This window comes from Epinephelus lanceolatus, chromosome 11 (genome assembly GCF_041903045.1).
Source record: "Epinephelus lanceolatus isolate andai-2023 chromosome 11, ASM4190304v1, whole genome shotgun sequence".
NCBI lineage: Eukaryota > Metazoa > Chordata > Actinopteri > Perciformes > Serranidae > Epinephelus > Epinephelus lanceolatus.
Genome location: NC_135744.1, coordinates 42121663 through 42145320, shown reverse-complemented (window position 1 = coordinate 42145320; position 23658 = coordinate 42121663). Strand labels below are relative to the sequence as shown.

General features: G+C 41.7%; 3 protein-coding genes across 4 annotated transcripts; 2 read left to right on the top strand and 1 right to left on the bottom strand.

Annotated features, from left to right (window-relative positions):
• Window positions 1–133: 133 nt before the first annotated feature.
• On the top strand, window positions 134–6878 carry plp1b (proteolipid protein 1b). 2 transcript variants are annotated; one of them, XM_033636652.2, is made up of 7 exons: window positions 134–301; window positions 2353–2539; window positions 2642–2798; window positions 3046–3223; window positions 3486–3559; window positions 4238–4303; window positions 5945–6878. In XM_033636652.2, exons 1-7 carry the CDS (start codon window positions 298–300, stop codon window positions 6014–6016), a joined length of 738 nt encoding a protein of 245 aa, XP_033492543.1. In that variant the 5' UTR covers window positions 134–297; the 3' UTR covers window positions 6017–6878. The 2 variants fall into 2 exon arrangements, with proteins under 2 accessions (XP_033492543.1, XP_033492535.1); XM_033636644.2 differs by lacking the exon at window positions 134–301 and adding an exon at window positions 1735–1983.
• Window positions 5944–22300, bottom strand: LOC117263348 (uncharacterized). Its single transcript, XM_033636618.2, has 10 exons — window positions 22218–22300; window positions 21480–21517; window positions 21260–21371; window positions 19463–19540; window positions 10830–10889; window positions 10560–10652; window positions 8749–10446; window positions 8573–8635; window positions 8344–8443; window positions 5944–8220 (listed from the first exon to the last, which is right to left on the bottom strand). Exons 2-10 carry the CDS (start codon window positions 21487–21489, stop codon window positions 8116–8118), a joined length of 2319 nt encoding a protein of 772 aa, XP_033492509.2. The 5' UTR covers window positions 21490–21517; window positions 22218–22300; the 3' UTR covers window positions 5944–8115.
• Window positions 14467–18354, top strand: LOC117263353 (uncharacterized). The gene is made up of 2 exons (XM_033636632.2): window positions 14467–14807; window positions 16224–18354. Exon 2 carries the CDS (start codon window positions 16229–16231, stop codon window positions 17525–17527), a length of 1299 nt encoding a protein of 432 aa, XP_033492523.1. The 5' UTR covers window positions 14467–14807; window positions 16224–16228; the 3' UTR covers window positions 17528–18354.
• Window positions 22301–23658: the final 1358 nt, after the last annotated feature.

Genomic DNA, 23658 nt, shown 5'->3' with positions numbered 1-23658 from the left:
AGCTAAAATACAGTAAATATCACCAAATACCAAGAAAAAAACTCATATTAGAATTTATAACCCACTTGCTGTCCCCAATTCTGAACCCATGGCTCCATAAATAATGACTGGCAGCTGAAATGGGACTTTGTGACTTTAAGATGTGACTCGGGGAGATGTGGTCTATCTATTGTTGATGAGACAAAAGCGCGAGTCAGATTCATATAGGAGTGGCGGGGAATAACTTCTCATATCCTCATATCACAGTCACAAAGCCACCCAGCAAAACTTCAATAACCCCTGCACTTCTTTCTGGACATGGGTGAGTGCACAGACTCTTTAATAACTCTTATCATCTATTATTAATGTGATTTGAAAATGTGGATTTCAATAACTCACTAATGTTGCCTTTAATATATCCTTTCTGCCCTTAGACATCATGTTGTCCTGTAGGCAGGATTTGCTGCAAATTGATCCTGTGTTTTCATTTGTTAATTTTCTTTTTATATCCACTTATGGATTACACATTAAGCCTTTGTTATTGATCCCTAATATATAATATGATGATGATTTCCAAAGACTAAAAAGTAAACAGCACACAGGCTCAGCCAGGATTACCCTCTTTTCAACAGAGAGAGAACTCCTCTTTACCTCTTCTAAAGAGGAGTTCTCTCTCTGTTGAAAAGAGAGAGAACTCCTCTTTACCTCTTCTAACCCCTTTTAACCATAAACAAGACTGGAATCAGAGTGGCTGGCAGAGATGGGCATTGACTCTCATCATGCCAAGGCCATGCCAGGTCACTCATGTGAAAGAGGTCAGATACTCCCACATGTGTCACGGGTGTAAATTAGCACATTTCCATGAGAGCTGTGGACCCAAACAACCTCTGCCAACCATTTTTTATCACTTAGAAACAACTTGTGCATGTGCTTTCACACCTTTTTTTAACAGCTTTTTAGTCCTGACGAATCATCTTGCTTCTACTGTAAAAAATGCATTTCTGCCTTTTGCACTGAATGTGAATAAAGGCTATGACGGCCTGTATCACTTTGTCACTGTAACCACTGTTGCAGCAGGGCACAGCTGAAGCGTGGGCGTCTGCAGGCACTATCATTTTTGGGACTCTAGCAGTCTCCCTGCTGTTACTATTTATATTTTAGGAGCAGTTTGTTGAACTCACAGCCTCTGTTCATTCCAACTAAAATCCAGTAATTTGGGAAACTGGCATGAGGGGAGGCTGGCTGTTTTGTCTCAGGCTAATGTTTGTCCGTGTGCTCCTGTTTAACCTCAACCTTAAATTATCAGAATGTTTCATCGTGCTGAGACAATTTAGGCAATGGGCACCTAAGAGTTTCAAAATGTGTAGCAACAAATTTTGAGTGGGGTTGTTGTTGTTGTTGTTGAGATATTCAAATTGCCCCTCTCGTTCATTATGCTTCTACCCACTCTCTGAACACTTGAACCCAGCCCCCGCCAGCATTGACACTCAGTGCCGTGGTACCAGTCTCAGCCAGCTGTTGAGGGAGGATGGCCTGAGTAGTGACATTGCCTGTGGTGTAGAGACGGTCCTGGCGACCCCCCTGCCACCATATACTACTGTGTGTGTATTGTGGCACTCTTTGTTTGTTTGACATCGCTGCCCTTTGTTCTTCCCTGATCATGCCAAATACAATGGATATTGTATCTGCAGCCACAAAGAGAAGCTCTTTCTTCAGGGCCCTGAAGCTTCACGAGCATCTCTCACACGCCCGGTGACGCCTGTGACTGCTGGAGAGAGAGGGCAGGACCAGAGTTAGTAGAGGCTGAGCTGTGAGGTGTTGGTACCAGCAGAGGAGCTTTCACATACAGATGAAGTCAGCGCTGAGGCTTATTTTACTGTAGCAATAGCTTGTAGGCAGCACTGTACATCACTGGTTGGCATTGGGATCTCTCTTGTTGTGGAGTACAGGATCAGAAGCAGCAAATGTTTCCGGTCAGGCAGCCTTGGCTTTGCAAAGCCTTAGGTGCTTTCCTCTATCCCATTTCTGCCAATGCATTTATTAACACTGTGGATATTTGCTACCTGCTTCAACAGCGCAGCTTACACTGGAAGAAGTGCATGAGATTGTCGTGAAGTCAGTGGTGACTGCTTTTGTTTGGACGCTTTATTGGGAATCGCTGCTTGAACTCTTGTTTGTCACTAATTTTTTTTTCTGTTGCTTTCTTTGCCTGTTGGTGGGGTTTGGTGTATGCTCATGGATTTGCAGACAGAGCGAGGCCTTTTTCATAGCCCCCCCACAGGGTAAAAGAGTTCCCCACCGTGGCGTAGATGTGTTGTTTTGTTATATGTGCGGTGTGTGCCGCCTGTGTGCTGATATATTATGCCCCCTCAGGTTGTTATGATTGCTGTATCCGGTGCATTGGGGCAGTGCCCTACCCATCCCTGGTGGCCACCCTGCTGTGCTATGCTGGCATGGCATTATTTTGTGGCTGTGGGCATGAAGCGTTGTCCCAGACCGAAGTCCTCGTCGAGACTTACTTCGCCCGCAACGTTCAAGACTTTGTGGTCATGGCCTCCTTGTGAGTGACGCATCAATTAATTCTCAAAATTGTGACCTCTGACCTCTGCAGAATTGTTTGATTTACTGTTTGACCTGACTTCTGTCTCTGCGACCATCCCAGTATCAAATACTTCCAGTACGTGATCTATGGCCTGGCATCATTTTTCTTCCTCTATGGTATCCTGCTGCTGGCTGAGGGTTTCTACACCACGAGCGCTGTGAAGCAGACCTTTGGTGAATTCAGGAGCACCCAATGTGGCCGCTGCCTCAGCCTGACGGTGAGAACAGGGAGGAGGGAGGGAAGGGGAAGGGCAATATGACATCAGGTCATTGTTAAGATGCTGAATGCTGGTTTGTTTTCGCTCCTAAGATTAACAAAATGTTCTTTGTTTCTGCAGTTGTCTATTCAGAACTATGAATTACGGTTGAAAGCTGATTTAATGACACCACATTTATCACAGTGAAACCTGGGCTACCTACGCCACATCTCTGTGACCTTACACACTGCACTTTTTATTTCAACAGTTCATCATAGTGACGTACATCTTGGCCTTCATCTGGCTGGCGGTGTTTGCCTTCACTGCTATCCCAGTCTTCTTCTTGTTCAACATGGAGCAGACCTGCCACAACATCAACATCCTGGCTGAAACAACCCCCAGCATTAATCAACACGGCTGGATTTGCATGGACGCCAGGCAGTATGGTGCGTTGTTCTTATAATGACTGACCGCATGTCCACCTGATGGGAATGTTAATGTGTCCGTGACAGCGATGAATTAATCATCAGGGGGTGGAGGCAAAGCTGCTTGTTGAATTAGTTATGAAATAATGAAGATAAGTGCACTGTTATCTTAATTTCTTAGCTGCTGTGTCCCTGATATGCTGTATGAAAGCAAATGCAACATATCTCATCATGATTCAGCAATGGTAAGGGATGCCTCACTTACGTCATGTCTTCATTTAAGGTCTGCTTCCTTGGAATGCAATGCCAGGCAAGGCTTGTGGAATGACCTTGGCATCTATTTGCAAAACCAGCGAAGTGAGTAGCGAAATCCAATATTCCATTTCTCACAGTTCAGTATGTCATGTCAGCATCCTCATGTTAAAACCAGTGTACAGAATCAGTGTTAAATCTACTCTGAACTATTAATAGATGGCACTGGCGCCCCCAGAAATTTTTCATAGGTGTGGCCAGATGGAGCCACTGATGACACACCAAAACCAAAAACATACCCTAATTGCAGGAACGCTATTATGCTCTTGTACTGTGTCAATATGAGAGATAAGGAGTCGCATACTTTTATGTTACAGTTATGTTACTATCTGATGTGCATAGACCATTACCAGTGCATCCTGAGGTCCACAACCACCCTGTTTTACAGTTTCATGTCTTTGGATATATATTGCAGTATACAGTTTACAGGCTGGTTGTGTTTTTATAAAAAATACATATAAGCCATTTTAATGTGAGCATTTATTGAAAGGAAAAAACACCACACAGAGGCCTCAAATAATTTTCCATTATTTTCACAAGAGGGTCGGGGGTAGGTAGTGAACGTATCAGGGTGGCTGTGGGCCCCTTGGCCACCCCTTGGTAGTGCCACTGGGTGTGCAAGCAAACAACATTTTTATGCAATGAAATGACACAAACATCCAAGGGACTGGTCTGGTTCTCTGCATCTATACTAAACTGACCTGTGTTTGATATGTCTTACAGTTCTACGTCACCTACGACCTGTACATAGCTGCATTCGCTGGTGCAGGGGTCACTCTCTTAGCACTGGTGAGCAATTGTTTTGATAATTTGTATTCATTTATGCTTGCTCTTATAAATACTACTAGATATATAAAGCATATGAAGGGTTCATCCAGGGTCCATTCAAAATTAGCCAACAAAAAGATATGTTTAGTTGTAGCCATGCAGATAGTTTTGGCGTTATTTGGTTAGGTTTTGAGAAATCTGTCTGTTGCAATAGTGCTGCCACCCCGATACAATGGAAGTTATAAGAAAATTCACCACCTTTAGGACATGTAGTCGATACGACATTTCTCAGTGCATGTCATATTGACCGAGAAAGTTCACGGTTGCAAAATCTAGTGTTCCTCCTGCATTCAGTGCTGTCATATGATGTCACAGTGATGTTGGAGGCAAGACTGAACTACAGGCTAATCTCCGCCTCCTGGTAGCCGCAGCATACTCGAGATGTTGCTCAAAAACAGAACTTTCTTGTTCTCTTCACTCTTTACTCTTCAAAAATGGCACGCCAAAGCATGAGTACACAGGGTGTTATGGTCAAGGACACATTTTATAGTGTTTTGGCTGACTGGAAAATTCCGCAATATATATCAGAGCCAAAGTAAAGGGCTGAAGAAATGCACTGGACAGATGCCGAAGCAACGTGCATTGCATACTGGTACATGTAAGCACTGCTAGCATGGCAGGTCAGTATAGCACTGCCCTCTATTAACAGATATCTGCTTATGTATGCAGAATTTGAAGGCAACAGGACAAAATTTTCTTATCAAATTTGTTCTGGTGTCTCTTTGTAGTCCCATTAGTATTGACTAATCACGTTTAAGCTGCTGGTATAAAGTCCATATGGAGAGGCGGGATGCATTGGTCTTGGAACCCATCTGCTGTCATCTCACAACGATTTAGCTTTATATTAGCTTTTTTCTTTTTTTTTCTTTTTTTTTTAATGAATATACCTGCATTCATTTGGCGATATCTGGATATAGAGATTGACCAAAATGACCAGCATACAGGAGAGGAAGTCTTGGCCCCGATTTCAACAGGCTACACCAGATCTCCGGAAATTTTGGCTGCTGCCCCCAGAGTCTTATCATCAGCAGACTGATAGCATATGGGTCCAAAAATTAATAAAGCACAAGCTGAGGAATTACTTATGTCAATTGACTACATTCATTATCAGTGCTGATGATAAATGTCCACAAAAAATGGTGGTAGTAAAAGCGCTGAAAAATGAATTTTAGCAGCAATATCTCTTTTCAGGCCTCGCTATGAATGGTTTGAAATAGTTCCACCCAGTATGTGGATTATCCAGAGTAACAGGGACACCAGCCAGAGTCAGTTTTCAGTGCTCTGCACATCGCAAACAACATTCCAGTCACCGTGTTTGTACTTGGCTATAGCAGAAATCTCACTGATATATTTTTTCAAACACTGGAAAACTCCAAACTAAAACTATCTGCATGATTAGATACCACTTGAGGTTAGGAAGAAAATGTGTTTTCTTGTAATTTGGGTGAACTGACCCTTTAAAAAATGACTCAAACCCTTGTAGTGTGTTTGCCTATGCTGTTTATTATTATCCCCACACATATTATGTTCAAATCCAAATACGTTTTTTCACTTTTTTCCATTCTGTTCTTCCCACCTCCGTGTCAATGTCTTTCTTTGCAGTTTCTGTATCTGGCTGCGACTACCTACAACTACGCAGTCTTGCGGTTCCTGGGCAGGAAGGGGGTCCGCTAAGTGAAACACCCCCGTCCCAGTCATCCCTATCCTCTGGCTACGAGATGGATAAGTCAACACTTGACTTCAATTCATCCTCTGGGAAACAGCGACTTCCAAACCTGGATCTCCTGCTATAGTTTTTCTTTAGACATGTCCAATAACAGACAAATGTTTCTCATCACTGTTTTGTATGAACAACAGACAGAGAGATGAAGATTATTCACATCCAGCAGCGCGCTCCGGCCTCCTCCCCAAATCCTCCTCTCAAATGATTCTCTTAGCTTTGTTGTTCATTTCCTCTCCCAGGTTGCATCTCTCATTTTATTCTTTTTCCGAAGCTTCATTGGTGCTGATGCTGTTTTCAGATTGTGATGTATGATGTCTCATGAATAATTAAGAGCGATGACAGCTCGCCTCTATTATCATAACTGCATGCACTCCGCTCAGTGTTTACTGATGCATATATTGGTTCTGAATATGATTTTGCTGCTGCCTCATTATCAACATCTTGTGTAGCAACATTGTGTGAACTAAATCAAGGAAGGCTGAATGTACCAAAGTTCTCTGCATGGGTTACGTGTACCCCCCCATCTCCCATTGTGCTTCCACTTACAGTACATGTACTTTGCATTCGCTCATAATGCATTCTTGCTTCGTTTAAATGCCACTGTGTAGGAGGGAAACAAAGACATGTATCCATTTTTCTGGATGTTTTTGGGTTACTGCTTAAAATAAGCTGTTTTTATGTTACTGAGGTGGTGATGCTTCAATAACGTGCCTCCAGGTGACTCATGTTTGATGTGTAGCCCTGCTACTTACTGAGCTGGGTTGTTTTGTGTGCTCATTTTTAATTAAGGCTGATTAAACCACTTAAATCTGAGGGAGTAATTTGTGATTTTATTTTAACCATATACAGCTTGTTGCAATAAAAATCTTACATGTCAGTTATATTTCATTTATGCATCTTTGCAAATACTACCACAAATCATATGCTGCCAGACATTTTCATAACATAATTCTTAAGCCTGATATTACACCATGTCCTTAAAAACATTCAGTAGGTAAACTGGTTTAAAAAAAAAACAATACAGAGTTAAAGGAGCTCTATCTGATATTTGCAGTATTGATATAGTAACAAACAAATATTTACTATGTAAGTAATGGTATCTTGAGAAGAGAGGAAAGTCACGCTACCTCTGTGTGCACTGTAATCTGAGTTTCTCTGTTCTCTGTTGTGTGACCATAGACTATAAAGATGGACAGCATGACAGCTCCCCAAAAGTGAAGCCAAAACATCTTGATCGCCCCCTGGTGGCTGGCTGCAGTTTAGGTCATAAGCCCCACCCCCTCTATGTTAGGAGATGGGATATTGGGCACACTAAAACATCAAAATAAATGTAAAAAAAAAATCCAAAAGATGGTTTCTGTCATTTTAGGTGGATCTTATCGTGCCTATGTATGTTCAAGTGTTCATTTACCTCAGAAGTTTGGTTTTAAATAGTTATTTGATGCTCTAAAAAGGGGGTGGGACGTCATGATTAGCAGCTGTGTGTACTCAAGATCAGTGCCGCTGCTTGGGATTGGATAAGGTGGGTGCATGGGCAATGCCATGGCTCCACCCACCAATCACAACTATGCTGACTTTGGCTCCAAATGACATCATTAACACAAGATGGCTGCGCCCATATCCAGAACATTTTGGCTTCATTTTTGTACATTGAGAATACTGGAGAAGTCTCGTCCATCTTTATATAATTTCACTGTGGTAGACGGTCTGGCCATGCATGCATGTTAGTGCATGTGAGACTTGTGTGTGTATCCCACTGACTAGCTAACTGCCGCTCATATGGTGGTCATTGCTGATTCTGGGACCACATTGTTACGGAGGCTGGTACCCCCGCCCCCGGTTAACACTGTTAGCTCTGTCAGAACTAAAACTGTTAGCTACTAGCCGCCAGCTCAGCCACCTCCATGTTGAGAACCGTGTGAAACAACCACTGAAGTATAAATAAGCTCTAAATATCTTACAGAGCTCCTTTAAGGCAACAGTCAAAACAACACATTAATTACAGTATGCTTTGAGTCCTCTCCAGCGACATCTTTGTCCCGGTTAGGCTTCAGGCACTGAGAGCTGCTGCAAAGCAGGTGCCACATTTGACCACTTGGCCATGCAAGAACATGGGGGTCAGCAAATCTCCCAGGACCCTGTCACACACACCACACTGCAAAAACATACTCAGTATTAACATCATGCAATGACAAGAGCCTGTCAATCAATGTATATATATGTATATAACCACAGATAGAGAGAATGCACAGTATGTTCCTGAACTGGCACAACAAACCTTTAGGCATTCTGGGTGGCAGGTCACCGGGGGGTCACTGAGGTGGAGCTTGATATTCCCATCAAATGTTCTGAGACAGATTGAACACACTTTGGTACACCTGCAGTAGTGAGAAAGTGTTAATAAAAAAGATTATCACCAATGTTAACCTTTGTGTTGCTGCTGACTTTGAGTTCTGTCTTTGCATGACTTACATAGTGTTTGAATTTTCTAAATTGTGAGACATTACCTGGTCTTGTATAGACTTGGTGAGTACTGCAGCGTCTTCCTGGGCTCTTGAAACATCTCAGAGCTGCAAAATAGTCATTATCAAACAGTAAGAATCATTTTATTGCACAAGTGAAAACATGTGAATGTGGAAAACAGTAAAATAGAAGTGTTTCCTTTTTATAAGAGCTTACTCACGTGTTGGTACCATCAGAGTGTTGGTTCAGCTTGGTCTCTTCAGTGTGAGATTGATCTGGATCTTTCAGAGGCAGAGGAGCAGCTTCGGTTTTTGGTAGTTCCCCATTTAATGCTTCGGACAGTTCAATGGGTCTGTCAGAGAATTTATCCAGAACAGCTTCAGCGTCTGTTACTGGTTTAACAGCATCCAACTCCCCCACGCGATCTGCTGCACTCTCAGGTGTTGGCTCAACGCTTTGCTCGACAACAGTGTTGTCAACAGGCTGGACTTCACACTCAACTACCTCTTCGGTTCTGGTCTGAAAAACTGGCTCTGCTGGAGCTGCAGGCTCAACTTCACAATCTACAGACTTGACTGCAGTTTCAGCAGCAGGTTTGGTAGTATCTGCCACCAAGTCAGGGACCGGGTTCACACTGACTTGGAGAGCAGCCTCTTCTTCTGTTGCACCAGTTACAGCAGGGGTCTCAGGTGATGACGTCACAGCAACATCACCCACAGCTTCAACAGTTTCCTGAGCAGTCTGTTGTGGAGGACCTTTCTCACAAGTCCCCTCTGTAGCAGTTTCAGTAGCAGATTGAGAGGGTAATTTGGACACAGGTTCTCCCGCAAAGTCAGGGACGGGTTCCAGAATAACTTCATACATAGGCTCTTCTCCTGCTGCACCACCTACAGGGGTCTCAGGTGATGACTCCACAGTAACTTCAGCTACAGCTTCACCACTGTTTGGGGGAGCAGCAGCCTCTTCTCCTGGCGTTGCATTAATTTCAGTACATGTGTCAGGTGATGACTTTAGCACAACCTCAGTTACAGCTTCAACACCATTTTCAGGAGCAGCCTCTTCTCCTGCTGTATGTGTCACATCAGGGGTCTCAGGCACCACGGCAACCTCAGCTACAGCTTCACCACTGTTTAGGGGAGCAGCAGCTTCTTTTCCTGGTGTTGCACTAACCTCGTCACTCGTGTCAGGTGATGACTTTACCACAACCTCAGCTACAGCTTCAGCACTGGCTTGGGGAGCAGCCTCTTCTCCTGATGCATGTGCCACAGCAGGGTTTTCAGGTGCCACAGCAACCTCAGCCACTGCATCAACACCATTTTGGAGAGCAGGCTCTTTTCCTGGTGTTGCACTAACCACATCAGCTGTGTCAGGCGATGACTTCACCACAACCTCAGCTACAGCTTCAACGATTTTTTCTCCAGCCTGTTCTGGAGGACATTTCTCACAGCTAACCTCTGCAGGTTGAACAGATTCTACTCCTGTATCCTTCAAATGTGTTATATATAGGCCTACTGATTCTGTTTTGGTTGAAGGCTCCTCTTGAGGTTTCAGTTCGACTGCAGGCACTACAGGGACTTCAGCGGTTGCTTTATTCTCCTCTGTGACAGCTGCAGCACAGGGTTCTGCAACAGGGTCTTCCACGGGAACATCTGCAGTTGTGTTGGTAACTGGTTGCTCAGCTGGCTCCACAGGAGACACAGTCTCAGGACTTGTTGAAGAACCTGGTTGTGCATCACCATTTTGAATACATTCTGCAACATGAACCTCTGCAGAGACCTTAGCAGCCCCGTCATTGTGTTCTACATTGGCCGGGTCAACTGCAGCATGTTCCTGATTGTTTTCAACAGTTGTGTTGGCATCTGACTTCTCAGGTTGTGTCCCACCGTTTTGGATAAGTTCTTCTTTGGGTGCTTGGGGCCTGTAACAGAGGGAGGTACTTATTCCCAACTATGCAAAAAAAAGACACATGAAGAAAAATCCCTACACTCAGCAGCAGTTACAGTCAGTAGAGAGAAGCTCTCATTTACTAACTTTGCATCGTCTGTGGTCTCCACTGTTGACCCCTCAGGCTGAGCATCTTTTTGGGGAGGAATAACTTCACCATTTGCCTGATTAGATGAATTGCTAAAACAGAAAACAGAAAAATAATAAACTTGCAAAATATAATCTGGCACTACTGTTCAATATTTTTGGTCTAAATGTTCAGAGTTAACTGAAATTAATAAAAATGTGGAAACAAGTAGATTGTGGTTGCTCATAATTTACACATTTTTTCCCAGTTAAAATGCAGCACATACATACCCTTCAGATGGAGCAAATTGCAGCTTTTGGAAGGGAGGGCTCACAGGAGAATCAAGTGATCTACAGGTTAAGAATAAGAAACACATCTTGAAAAGAACCTTGGCATATATTACCTTAAAGCATAAAACAAAACACTATATATCTATCCATCTAATGCTTCACAAATGATGAAAGATTTCATCAGCTTTATATGACTTCAGCTCAGGGTTGTCATCAAAGCCAAGAGCTTCATATTGAGATGGTTAATGGAATCTTTTTTTGCAGGGGAAAATGTAAATGTACAATATTACAACAGATAATGGATCCTTTCTCACTAAATATAAGTAGTGTCAACAGAAACAACCTTATCAGCAGGGATAATGAGATGTCATTTCTGGTGGTTTCAGGATAAGACTCAATTTCTCATTCTTATATAATTGACAGCTTCATCTAGCCTATAGCCTACACAAAAAAATGTTGCACAAAAAGTCTGACCTGCATCGGAGGACGAGCACAACAATTCTCACATATAAGACAACAGAATATGTGCAGAATGCTTAAAAAAAGCTACATTGATTGATGATGCAAAGCTGACAAATAGAGCCTTAAATGTCAACATAATGTTTATTAACGATGTAAATATCACCAAACACGTTGCGCTGAAGTGAGGGGGTGGAACTGTTTTCTTGAACAAGGAATGTGATTCAGTTACATGCATGAGTCAGTTCAGTCCCAGTTTGTGTCTCTCATCTTTTACATTTGCTGGTAATCGATGAGAAGTGCACAAAATTGGACCAGAGTCAATTGTGCTTGCAGCAGCAAAACATCTCAATAGTGATGTAACTCTTGATAGATTGTAAGGTCACAGTCCACCTGTGGACATGCTTTACACTCAAAGTAAAGCATGAGAATCTTTTCATTTATTATTGAGTGGCTAGAAGTGATGATTCAAATGAGTTGCCATGATGTCTACCTCTTACATCACATATTGTTAATGGCAATAAATTAAGTGTGCCTCTAAACTGGTGATGAAAAAACGCACAAATGCTTAAAAATGCTCTATATTCATTCAGTAAAATGTGTTGCATGACATTTAACTGTGACTATGCATGACTTTCAACTAACTGTCACTATTCCCTGGTTTTTATCCCCATCCTTCACATTTCTTATCTGCTTCTATGCATTCCGCTGTTTTACTTTTATCTTTTACATATTATTAGGGGCTGGGCAGCCTAAGCTGCCAGGACCCTATTGTTATGCCGCATCTTCTTCTTCTTCTTCTTCTTCTTCTTCCGAGGAAATCATACTTCCCACGGGTGAAAACTCACCAAACTTTGCACAAAGGTCCAGTCCCATGCCAGATTGCCTCAGCTGCAAAAACAGGCCAAATGTCCTGATGGTGGCGCTACAGCAAGCCTCTAAAGTTCAAAATTTTGAAAATTCAGAACAAATCAACCATATGTGCTACAGATTTGCAACTTTCACCAAAATGTAGCCCCAATACTGAAGAAACTTTTGTACATTTAAACCTATTGCAAATTATGAAGTTCATCACTCTGTTTTTTTCAAAAACTGTAAAACATCTTAAACCTATCTCCTCCCACAATTTTGTGTATGTGTGCGTATGATTCATAGGTACCACTCGTTCTAAAATTGGTTCAGTATTGAGCCACGAAACGAGCTAAAACGGTAATGGGGGCAAATGCGTCCCGTATAAAAGTGCTTTTTTCGCCACTGACCGGTTCAGATTGCCAGTGTTATCTCTGTAGATAGTATATTGTAGCGGCCCTGGGGCAGTGGTGAGTGTGAATGAGTGGAGTCAGCTGTCAGTCAGTGTTGGAGCAGAGAGGGGGATGGCGTCCCTGCTCGGTATTGTGAATGAGTATGTGTGTGTGAAGTGTGTGTTTTTTTGCCACTGACCAGTTCAGATCACCAGTGCTATCTCTGTAAATAGCATGCTAACTTAGCCTTTCCCTTACCTCTGGGCTGTGTGATGTCACGAGCTTTGCTCCACTGTGTCTGTAGCTCTCTCTACTCGTGGGACAGCCGTTTTCTTGAGGAAGAGGTGTTTCGGGATTGGATGTCTTCTCTTCTTCGGCTGGCAGTAGTCATCTTGGGAGAAGTGAGCACTGCAGACCCGATGGTCTGCAAGGCGCAGTGTCTGGACAGGAGTGTTAGCATCCATTTGTAGCACAACTAGCCACAACTTCAGAATCTCGCCGTCCGACAAAGGCAGCCTATGAAAGCTGTACGGGGAGTTGCGTGACATCCTGTTCTTGCGTTCGGGAAAAAGGCCTGTTTATTTGAGCACTCCAAAAACTCTGGTAACACTCCAGGGGGTAGCACGTAAAAGACTCCGTCCTCTGACTCTTCTAGCGTAACACACACTTCACACACACATACTCATTTACATTACCAAGCGGGGCAGCCCTCCCCCTCTCTGCTCCAACATTGACTGACAGCTGACTCCACTCATTCACACTCACCACTGCCCCAGGGCCGCTACAATATGCTATCTACAGAGATACCACTGGCGATCTGAACCGGTCAGTGGCGAAAAAAAGCACTTTTATACGGGACGCATTTGCCCCCATTACCGTTTTAGCTCGTTTCGCGGCTCAATACTGAACCAATTTTAGAACGAGTTGTACCTATGAATCATACGCACACATACACATGGGGAAATAGAGCCCAGGTTGAAAAATACCAAAGTTGTCCTTTAATAACTGGATTTTTGACAGCTGTTTGTAATCTGCCTTTACACACTAACAGCTGCTCTGCACACAGGCATCATGCTATGTGGATTAGAGAGGTTAAAATAATTATGATCCAGGCAGTTTTGCAGAGAGACAAATACTCTTTATCAACACTTTTCCCTGTTACCCCTTGTCTCTTTTCCCTGTTTATTTGGCTTAGCTATCAGTCAATATGCAGAGTCTATCCAATAGCTACTTTTACATTTTAAAAAATGTTTTCATCTTTGTCACCATGGCTAATGTTTAGCTTTAAGCTAGATCAGACCAGTTTGTTCATAATTGCTAGCAGTTAATGTTATTCTTACTTTCTTGTTCTTGAGTTTTTTCTTTCCTTTGTATATTATGAGTCTGATCACTTCAGCCACTCATCCACAATTTGAAGGGCATACCATAATTATATGATGTAACTTCTATGTTGTGATATGCTTTGTTTTAGTGTGTGTGTTGCTCAGAATTGCCTAATTTTGCCTAAAATTGCCCGGCCCCGACCATTGCTCATTGTGCAGGATTTGCACTTGTTTTTTTGTTTTAACTGTATTTGTCTGTTTTTATTTTGTTGTAAAGCACTTTGAGCTTCACCTCCCTGTATAAGTTGCTATATAAATAAAGTTTATTATTATTATTATTATTATTATTATTATTATTATTATCATTATTATTTACCACTAAAAATATCCAAAACCAACCAAAAGGAAAAGTACAGCCATTTTGGAATGATATAGAATAATATTTTTGTGAAAACTTCAGTCTCAATAATTCTAAGTTTGACTGCTTTGCTTAATCAGCTGTTGCACAGGAATAGTTTCATATAATATAAGCACTGTGATACAATTCATTGCTTTTATCTGAGCATACAGTTGGACACTTATTTTGTAACCGGAAGTAGTAGTTTTATTTTGAAGACACCGTCACATAACTTCCGGTTTGGTTCCACTGTTTACTGCTGTTTTCTGATGTAGCTAGCTAGCAGCTTCATATTAAGCAGGGAAATGTGGAACTCCGGTGAAATGTAACCGCGTAATTTAAACTTTCTGCACCTGACAGACGTGTAGCGGCGACTGTAGAACAAACACTGCAACGTAGCGTGTGTTTTTAAGCGTAATATCGCCTCAGATGGCACCCGGCTTCAAATGACTGTAGTTTATAAACAGTAACGTTACGGTGAGCGACGTCACAGCCAACACAGGACGAGACGTCTTCTGTCCACACTCAACACTAGCACGACGACGACTCCCCAACACCAGTAAGTCCGCTTTCCCTACGTATAAGTAGAGCTTTGACTGTGACACAAAGTACAAATACAGTATTATGTTAGTGTCTAATCAAATGGAAGTATTCTACTTGTCTCTGTCCAAGCCTGGACTAAAATTCAGGTCACCCTGGACTAGTTCAAAGACATTTTAAAACCCAAACAGGTCCAGTGTGTGAGGTGAAAACGGTGCAATCTAATTGTTTGTTTTAATGGATAAAATTAAATTTAAATTAAATTACTTAGCATTGCAGGTATTTTAAATCCAGACCTTAACTTATGTGTTCTGTGTGAAGAGAGTGCATCAGAAATTAGTTTTGTCTTTTTTTTTTTTTGCAAATAGAATAAATGTTTTATTGATGTAAAACATAAAACATAATGTAAAACTGATTTAAGTAGTTTTCTTTTTTATCTCGAGCTGGTTGTGCATTCTGGATGGACAAAGAGTAGCACAGTGATCAATGTTATAAATTATAAGTTGACTATAGGTTTATCAAAAGAGGGTGTACGGTGGTTTTTAAGCTCTTAATGACTCTCCGAGTTAAAGTTCCACGCAAATATCTATCTTTTATATTCAATATTGTTTTGTATCAACTTAATAGTTCTGAAACAGGAACTCCATTACATGAAACAAGTTACTCATGAAATATAAGGTATACAGGGGCACCCAGTTGCTCAGTGGATAGAGCAAGCAATATCCTTGTCCACACCCAACATCGTCACTTGTCTCACTTTCAGGTTGTAGCCACAGGTTGCCACTAGTTTCATCACTAAATCTTAAGTATTTCTGTCTGTTCAACGATTAGAAGCTGGTTATAGATCTTGAGTCAATCATTGAACAATCTCTGAACCCATCAGCTATTAGTCTGATGACAATTTAGCCTGTGGGCCAATATTTCATCCAAGACTTTCTCTGCCATGTAATGGTCATTGTTTACAGCCCCGTAAGTAACTTGAGATACAAGAAAGGAGCTAGAATTAGAATAACTTTTAAGTGGTGTTACGACAGAAAATAAGTTGAGGAATATTGTCCCTTACATGTCATTTAAATTCCCCTTAGTGAGTCAGACCCCAATCTCAGTCCTGTGCATCCATCTAAGCCGTGAACGTGATTGTTGGATGCAGCAGATTCTGTTGCTCTGGTTCTTGAGCAATGCACTTGTAAGCAACAACAGGACAGTCACCTTGTAAACTAAACTAAAGGACATTATGTAATCCCTTTACCGGTCAGGTAAAAGACTGTGCTGTCTGTGGTTCATTGTTAATAAGGTGAAAGTGCAGACACAGGAGGATGGGGAGCATTGAAGGTGCTCTTTAATCCAGTGTTCATAACATTGTCATAATTAGGTTGATTGTGTATCATAGTTGTTTAATGTGTTGCTTATGCCTTCATTCCCTGTGCCACCCTAGAAAAGATGCCATCAAGAAATCATCTTGACAAAATCGGGAGGAAGAAGAAAAAGAAATGGACAGAGGAGGCCATGGAACGCGCACTGATCGAGGTGAAGTCAGGAAGGTGTACGGTGAGACAGGCTGCCAAAGAGTTTGGGGTCCCTAAATCCTCACTGGGGGACAGAGTCAGTGGAAGGGTGACACCAGGGAGTCGCAGTGGGCCAGCTCAGCTTATAACATCTGCCGACGAGGAGCTGTTGGTGGAATTCTCTATATACATGTCCAAGCATGGATTCCCACTGACCAAGCAACAGCTGGTGTCCTTTGCCTCATCCATTTATAAGCGGCAGCATCGGAGGGTTGCGTTTTCTAAACTAGGTCAGACCTGGTGGCTCAATTTTAGAAAAAGGCAAGAAAAGAATATTACCATTCAGCCAGCAGACAATGTTGTCCGTGGGAGGACGGTATGTGTGAGAAAGGAAGCAGTGGATCAGTTTTTTCATTTACTGAGCACTGTCGTGGACGCTCATGGGCTCAGAGACAGGCCTCATCAAATCTTCAACTGCAATGAGACGGGCTTTCAGCTTGGCAGGAAGAGGGTGATTCTCCCCAAATCTGCCAGTCTGGGCTATAAGCCAATGCCAGGCTCGAGGGACCATATCTCTGTCCTGGCTTGCTTCAGTGCAGCTGGAGAGGACATTCCTCCATTTATTATCTATTCAAAGGCATACCCAGGGGGGGTATGTTACAAGACTCAAGGGCCTCCAAATGCCCTCTATGGATGGTCAGACTCTGGGTGTATCAACTCGGACCTTTTCAAGAAATGGTTCCTCAAACACTTCCTCCTGCATGCACCAAAGGAGCGTCCGCTGCTGCTTATTTTTGACGGCCACAAGTTTCCCGTGAACCTTGAGGTGGTGGAAGCAGCTCGTAAAGAGGAAGTCATCCTCCTGTGCCTCCCACCTCATTGCTCTCACATCCTGCAGCCACTCGACGCGGGTGTCTTTGTTCTCCTGAAGCAGCGTTTTGCAGCACTCATAGGTGATGGTTGTGCCACTGATACTCACTTTTCGGTCAGCAAGAAGGAGTTCTCAGGTGTGTTTAAAGGGACATATCACGTAGTGAAGGAGGAGGAGGGTGTCAGGATTGTGAAGGAAGGCTTTAGGAAATGTGGCATCTACCCGCCAAACCACTTTGCCATCAACGAGGGTCATTTAATGCCATCACACAGCATGGGCCCAGCAGCTGGACCCTCCTTGTCCACATCAGCACAGGTGATGCACACTGTAGGAGACCTCACCACAGCTGGACCCTCCTCCTAACTCCCAGCTGCCCAAGACTGTCCGTCAGCCATCATTACCTTTGAGGAAAGAGACTGACTGCATCATTTAACAAAACCTGGCTAGCTGGCTCTGTCATTTGAAATACTTGAGTATCATGCAACACCTCCCCCAGCCTCCTTGCAGAGTGCTCTGATTGTCAGCTCACCAGAAGAAAGGGGTGTGTTCATATCAATTACTTGTCAACGTTGTGCTCAGATTTAGTAATTGAGTAAAAATGTTTGAATGCTGCACCACAGTAGTTCCCACAGTGGGGGGTTTAATTGTTTAAAGTGTATTCAGCTAACACGAAAGCATGAGAACAGATTCACCTCACTGCTCTAAGACAAAAGGACAGATTGATACCTTAGCCTCACTGTCAAGTGTAATCTTGTTTGAGACTTCATAATTACAGGAGCTAGTACATTGTGAAAATGTAGTAAGATATTACGAATTTATCATGGTCAAGGTTCCATGCAGATGATTTGGAAAAAACAGATGTACGCATAAAACTTGTCCCAAAGTGATTTTTTTTTTGTGATGTTCAAGCCTGCGATGAAACAAACTGTGAGAACAGAAAGGTAACAACGGAAATGATAATGTCTCAGTTCAGTTGTGAATTGTATTGTTCATTTGCTTTAGTATTTTCAATTTACTTGGCCTTTTATGTATTTACAAAAATTATTATATTGTCTAAATATAACACAGAGCTAATGAGTAAAGTTGAGACATTAATGTGTTTAGATATGTAATGTCCAATCACAGAAGCATGAACCTTTCAATGTGATCTCAGGGAGAAAAAAACAGAATAAATGTATTTTTGAAATATTTTTGCAGCACAAATGTGTCCATATGCTTAATAATTCACTAAAGCGAGTGTAGAGTGTGTGTGCGTGTGCGTGTGTGCACGTGCACGTGTGCATGTGTCATGTACGTGTTCAAGTCAGGTGATGTAACGTCAATGCAATAGGTACAGCTGGCAACAATACACAGGCGGGGAACACCACTGCATGTATAAATAATTATGATTGCTATGTAAACAGACACTGAATGTTTCAGAGCATCTTTACTGTCTATTTAAACATAAAGTAGATGACTCTGAATATGACTACATGAATATTGAATACCATGTTACAGAAAATGATGAGCAAAACAGAGATTAGTATTTAACGCTCTAAAAATTGAGGCTGGTAAAATACTTTCAAAGCTCAAATTGGGGATTTATATTTTTATAATGTTAATTAGGAAGCTGAAAGGACCATTTGGTATTAAAGGGCAAATATGCCCAGTGTTAAAGCAGTTGTTTGTTCCCGTGTGCCTTAAGGGGAAATACTCAAGAACTGTATGCAGATCAATGCTTCATCAAGCAGCTGAGGCACAAGTCAGCCTACAGTGCACTGTAGGTCTTTATGGATGCAGCAGAGCTGCCCGGGGTTAAGTTAATGTTTATGTATGTTAATATCACAGATGGAGATTCCTGCCTGAAGCTTTTATACTTTAATTTTATTCACTGACACAACAGAGTCAAAGGAGCATTTTAGTTTGACTTGCAGAACTGCCATCGCACTGTTCGTATCAAAATGGATCTCTCAGCAACTGGTGTTTTTTTTTAACCTGAAAATAAGGTTATTTGTTTGCATCTATTAAAAACTGACACATTTGATTCTTAGATCATCAGCTCTCATACATTTACTAGTGATGTTAAAAACAAAGCTTTCCAAAGCGTTAAATCACCATGAAACACTTCTGTTAAAAAATGATTCACTGTTTTTGGGGCATTGTAAAAAAAAAAAATGGCAGCATCTGCTGGCCAAACCTTGGTATTGCAGTTTTGTCAGCGTATACTGTAAGTGGTTTTACTGCTTTCATTATAGTTATTGTACTCACTTAAGCAGAGTGTACAGGTCTGTTCTTAACTACAGTGGAGACTGTACTTACTCAAATTTCTTGGCTGTAGACAGGACGTATGAATTCTGTCTGACCGAAGCGGGCTTGGTCTCCACATCAGGGTCTGTCCTGCAAGAGACAAGTTGTTGTGAATTTACAGCATTGTTGATGCCCAATTTTTGTCCTTCAGAAACGCAGTGCTTGTGATGTAGGACTATTAGAAAACTAAGCCAAACTAAAGAGGACCTGAACTTAGAGTACCAGTGTCTTGCTACACTAAATCACATCAGTAGAATGCAGCAAAGCAAGCAGGGCATCTGCTGGTCCTTAGAAACTCTTAAAATGCCTTAAATTCAATTTTATAAAATATGTTTTAAAAGTCATTAAATTGTCTTAAATTTAAATTCAATGTATTTTTTTTGTCAAATCAGTCAAGCTCTCTGTGTTACAGTCCACATTTCTGATATTACAAATGTTTTCATGACCCCCTCTGATACGATTGCCGCCCTCCCAGTGGCCCCACCTTGCAAAAAATAAATGGAGGGTGACATAACTGTCTTTAACAGGATGTGGTGCGCTCAATTTTTAAGCTAGCCTGAAGATTTTGGCATCCTGTGAAACTAGACAACTGAATGCACCCATTGGTGTCATGTCAGAGTAGCTTATTGGGAAGGTGACTAAATACAGCTCCAAAGGTAGGCTAAACACTGGCATGTTGATTTTTTAAATGGTACCCTCTGATCTTCAACCTCAAGGTATCTGAATGAAAATGGGTTCAATGGGGACCCATACTGGTATTAGTCTATGCACATCAGATAATTAGTGTAGTAACTATAAGATAAGGTATCAGAGTACATCAGTATGTGATTCCATAACTCTCTTATTGACGTAGTTTTTCAACTAACTTATACACTACAACTAATCAAATTCCTGAAATTCAGTTATGGCTTTTGGTTTTGTTTCTGTAGAAGAAAAATGGTGTACCATATAGTTCCTGCTGACAGTTGCTCTGTGCTGAGATAAACTATTTCACATTGATTAACAGATCCCTGTGTGTAATTGTTTGAGCTACTCATCCAAGAAGACTTTGAAAAGCTTTCTTGAACTGACATGTAAATTAATTAGATTATCAGATTACAATTGAATTAATCAGGCGCCCCAATGCAGACAGAGATATTGCAATAGTAGAGATGCTGAAGGGATTTAGGCAGACAGAATCAGACTGTATTATTAATTAGCCTGTCCAGGGTTTCCAGAGTTTATTCGTCTTTGCTGTCACTCAGACCTCCTGATGAGCCCAGCCCACAACCCTTTGTTTTAGGCTAGCCTTCATGAAAGAGTAGAAAATCTTGTTCAGTGTTGATCTTGTGAGATAATTCTGCGCCTGTGTTGTGGAATTCTATGTGCAGTGAATAGAAACTCATCCGAACCAGCCACAGAACTGGATTTTCAGGGGCCCCATCTGGCCACGCCCATGAGAAACTTCTGGGGGCACCACTGCCTACCACTGAATCTCACTGTGTTTTTACATTAGGCTTGCACTTACCTGTTGGCAAAATGTCAATTAATCTTAATTACACTAAAACCATATCTCTACATACAACCTACGTCTGCACAGGACTAAATGTACTACTTTCCTTTATACTTCCCTTCAATGATTGAATAAGAAAAAGAGGATTTGTCTTAAATTTGATATAAAAATATCTTGTGATGGTCTTAATCAAACAGCATTAGTGTCTGAGCTATAGACGCCCTGAGCAAGATAGCATCAGATTCAGATTTCTAACAATTTTACTTCTTTAATTTTGCACTTCATGTCTAATGTTGAATCTTCATTACTGGTAATACCTTGCTTTGTCCTGCTCTTCCTCCTCCTCTTTTGATTTATGGATCCAGCAGCCATCATTCTTCAGTGCCTTCCGCACCCTGGTGGTTTGAAACACCTTGTATCTGTTAACATCTACAACACACACACACACTCTTTCTGTCAGCTCTGTGTATCAAGAATGCCTGCATACTGTTTTTTTAATTTTATAAAAAGATGAAATATTGGATCAGTGTGACTCACCTTTCGACATGATGTTGATTTTCTCTCAGATTTTCAACCTGATTAAATTAAAGACACAATTAAGAAATGTTTTTTAAACTCCCATAAACATAAACATCAATCACTGTGTATCAAACTGTGATATGCTGTATCTGCTTTGTGTCTTTTTTTCTCTTCCCAAATTCTCTCCACTGACTTCAGACCTGTTTAATGACCCAGAATCTCAAACACAACCCATCACACTGCATTCTGCATGACACAGGTGACACAGAATGTAAAAATGACATTGAAGTATTTATTATTTGTTACAATACTACCCACTCTGGGCGTCTGTGTTATTGCTCACCACATTTTATGCTAAGATGAAATCTGTTGAAACAAATAGCATCCTGAGGTAAACAATGTCATGCTGACACAGTTAGGCAATAAATGTTCCTCCACATATTAGACTTCATATTCGTTATCGGCTCAGGATCTTAACCCGCCCTGTGTTTACAGTTTCATGTCCTGTCACATTGTGCATCTTGTCTGTATTCTCTTTGAGCTCCTATTAACACTTTGACCTGCACTTAGTGCTTTAATCTCCTATGATGAATCTCACTGGAGATGTGCCAGCTCCAATTAACCAGGTCAAATCCATTATGCATAGAAAATGAAAGCAATTCTGACTCTATAATGAGCCCTTACCCCCGCATAGCCAGTGAGCATGAAATCAGAACTTGTGTGAAGTCCATTCTTTGCACCATATTGTGTTCTCACCTGTTCAGGTCAGCTGTGTCAGTGCTGTTGGAGCAGAGTTGTGTCGAGCCTCCTCTGGGTCTCTGTGTCACACAGGCAAGCAGGTAGAGACACTTCAACCTGAGCCCCCACCCCCTGTCATTTCAGATTCCACCCCCTGTTAGTCTGGAGTGCCGCGCCTGGATGCTGCTATGCAGGTTGATCGAGACGGTGGGTGGGTTGTTTTTCATGACAGTCACAGAGTGGGCAGACAGGTGCCATTGTTTTATAGTTTTGTGTTTCCGCAAGTGTGAAATGTATCGTTGCCAGGTTTCACAATCACTCTTTCCTTAGAACTAAATTCAAAACAGCTTTTTTAAAATGTGTTGTTCGTCCTACAATGTGTGACACAAACTCACACCATTTAATTAACAGTTTAGTACTTAGTGATGTTTTTTCCCCACTGACTTTAGCCTTGTACTTAGCACACTATAGATGTGGCCAGAAATGAAACCCTGCAGCTCATTAGGGGAAAAAAAAATCCTAAGATGTCTTTACAGTGTTATTTCCCTCTTCTTTCCCAAAGAAAAATATTCCTTCACAGACATGCTGTTCCGGTCGGGGGGCTGCTAGGAATCAAGAGAGACCTGATCTTAAGCTACTTGGTTGGAATTTAATCTACTGCCTTATCAGAGCCTTTCAATATCAGCTGAACAAAATATGCAACTTCCCCAGTGAAACTGAAATGGGCACACCAACACACTTAACCTCTCTCTTTTCTGTTAAGTACTATTTGAATCAGCTGTAATGTTCACAGTTTGGTCTGCGGGTTATTCAGAGTATCTGGGACACTGTCTCTGTAGAGAGACGTTACTGCTTATTTTCAATGCTGTAAGCATCACAGCCCGTTCACTTCCTTTGTACCAGGATGGTGGCAGAAAAGTTAGAGACAGATATCTAAAACCTGCAGCCAGAACTATCTGCATGGCAGGTAAGGAAAATCATCTTTATCATTTCAGTGAACTGACATATTTGAAAAGGCAATACTACACATTGTTTCACACACACACACACACACACACACTGGCGTATACATTATGAATAAGATTACATCACACAAAGAGGTCACAATGTAGCTTGCAGGAAATCATAGTCATGCTCTAATTTTCTTGTTTGCAGATAGCAATTGTGTCTACACTTTGCTGGTGTTTTGCCCCCTGTGGGAGCATTTGAACTTGACAACGTAAAGTATGACCTTTTAGACACATAATATTTGAGGAATCCAGCAGAACCTCCTCTGTCTGTTCATCCACTTGAAACTCAGCCAACATCTTCAGTAAAAATTCTCCTACAGCATGTTACCAAAACAAGATCGTCAAAGTGATACATGACATATAGTACATACAGAACTGACATGGTGGAATGGGAACAGGTGTTGTGGCTCAATGAAAAATGTGGTAGCGAAACCGGTGGGTACATTCTG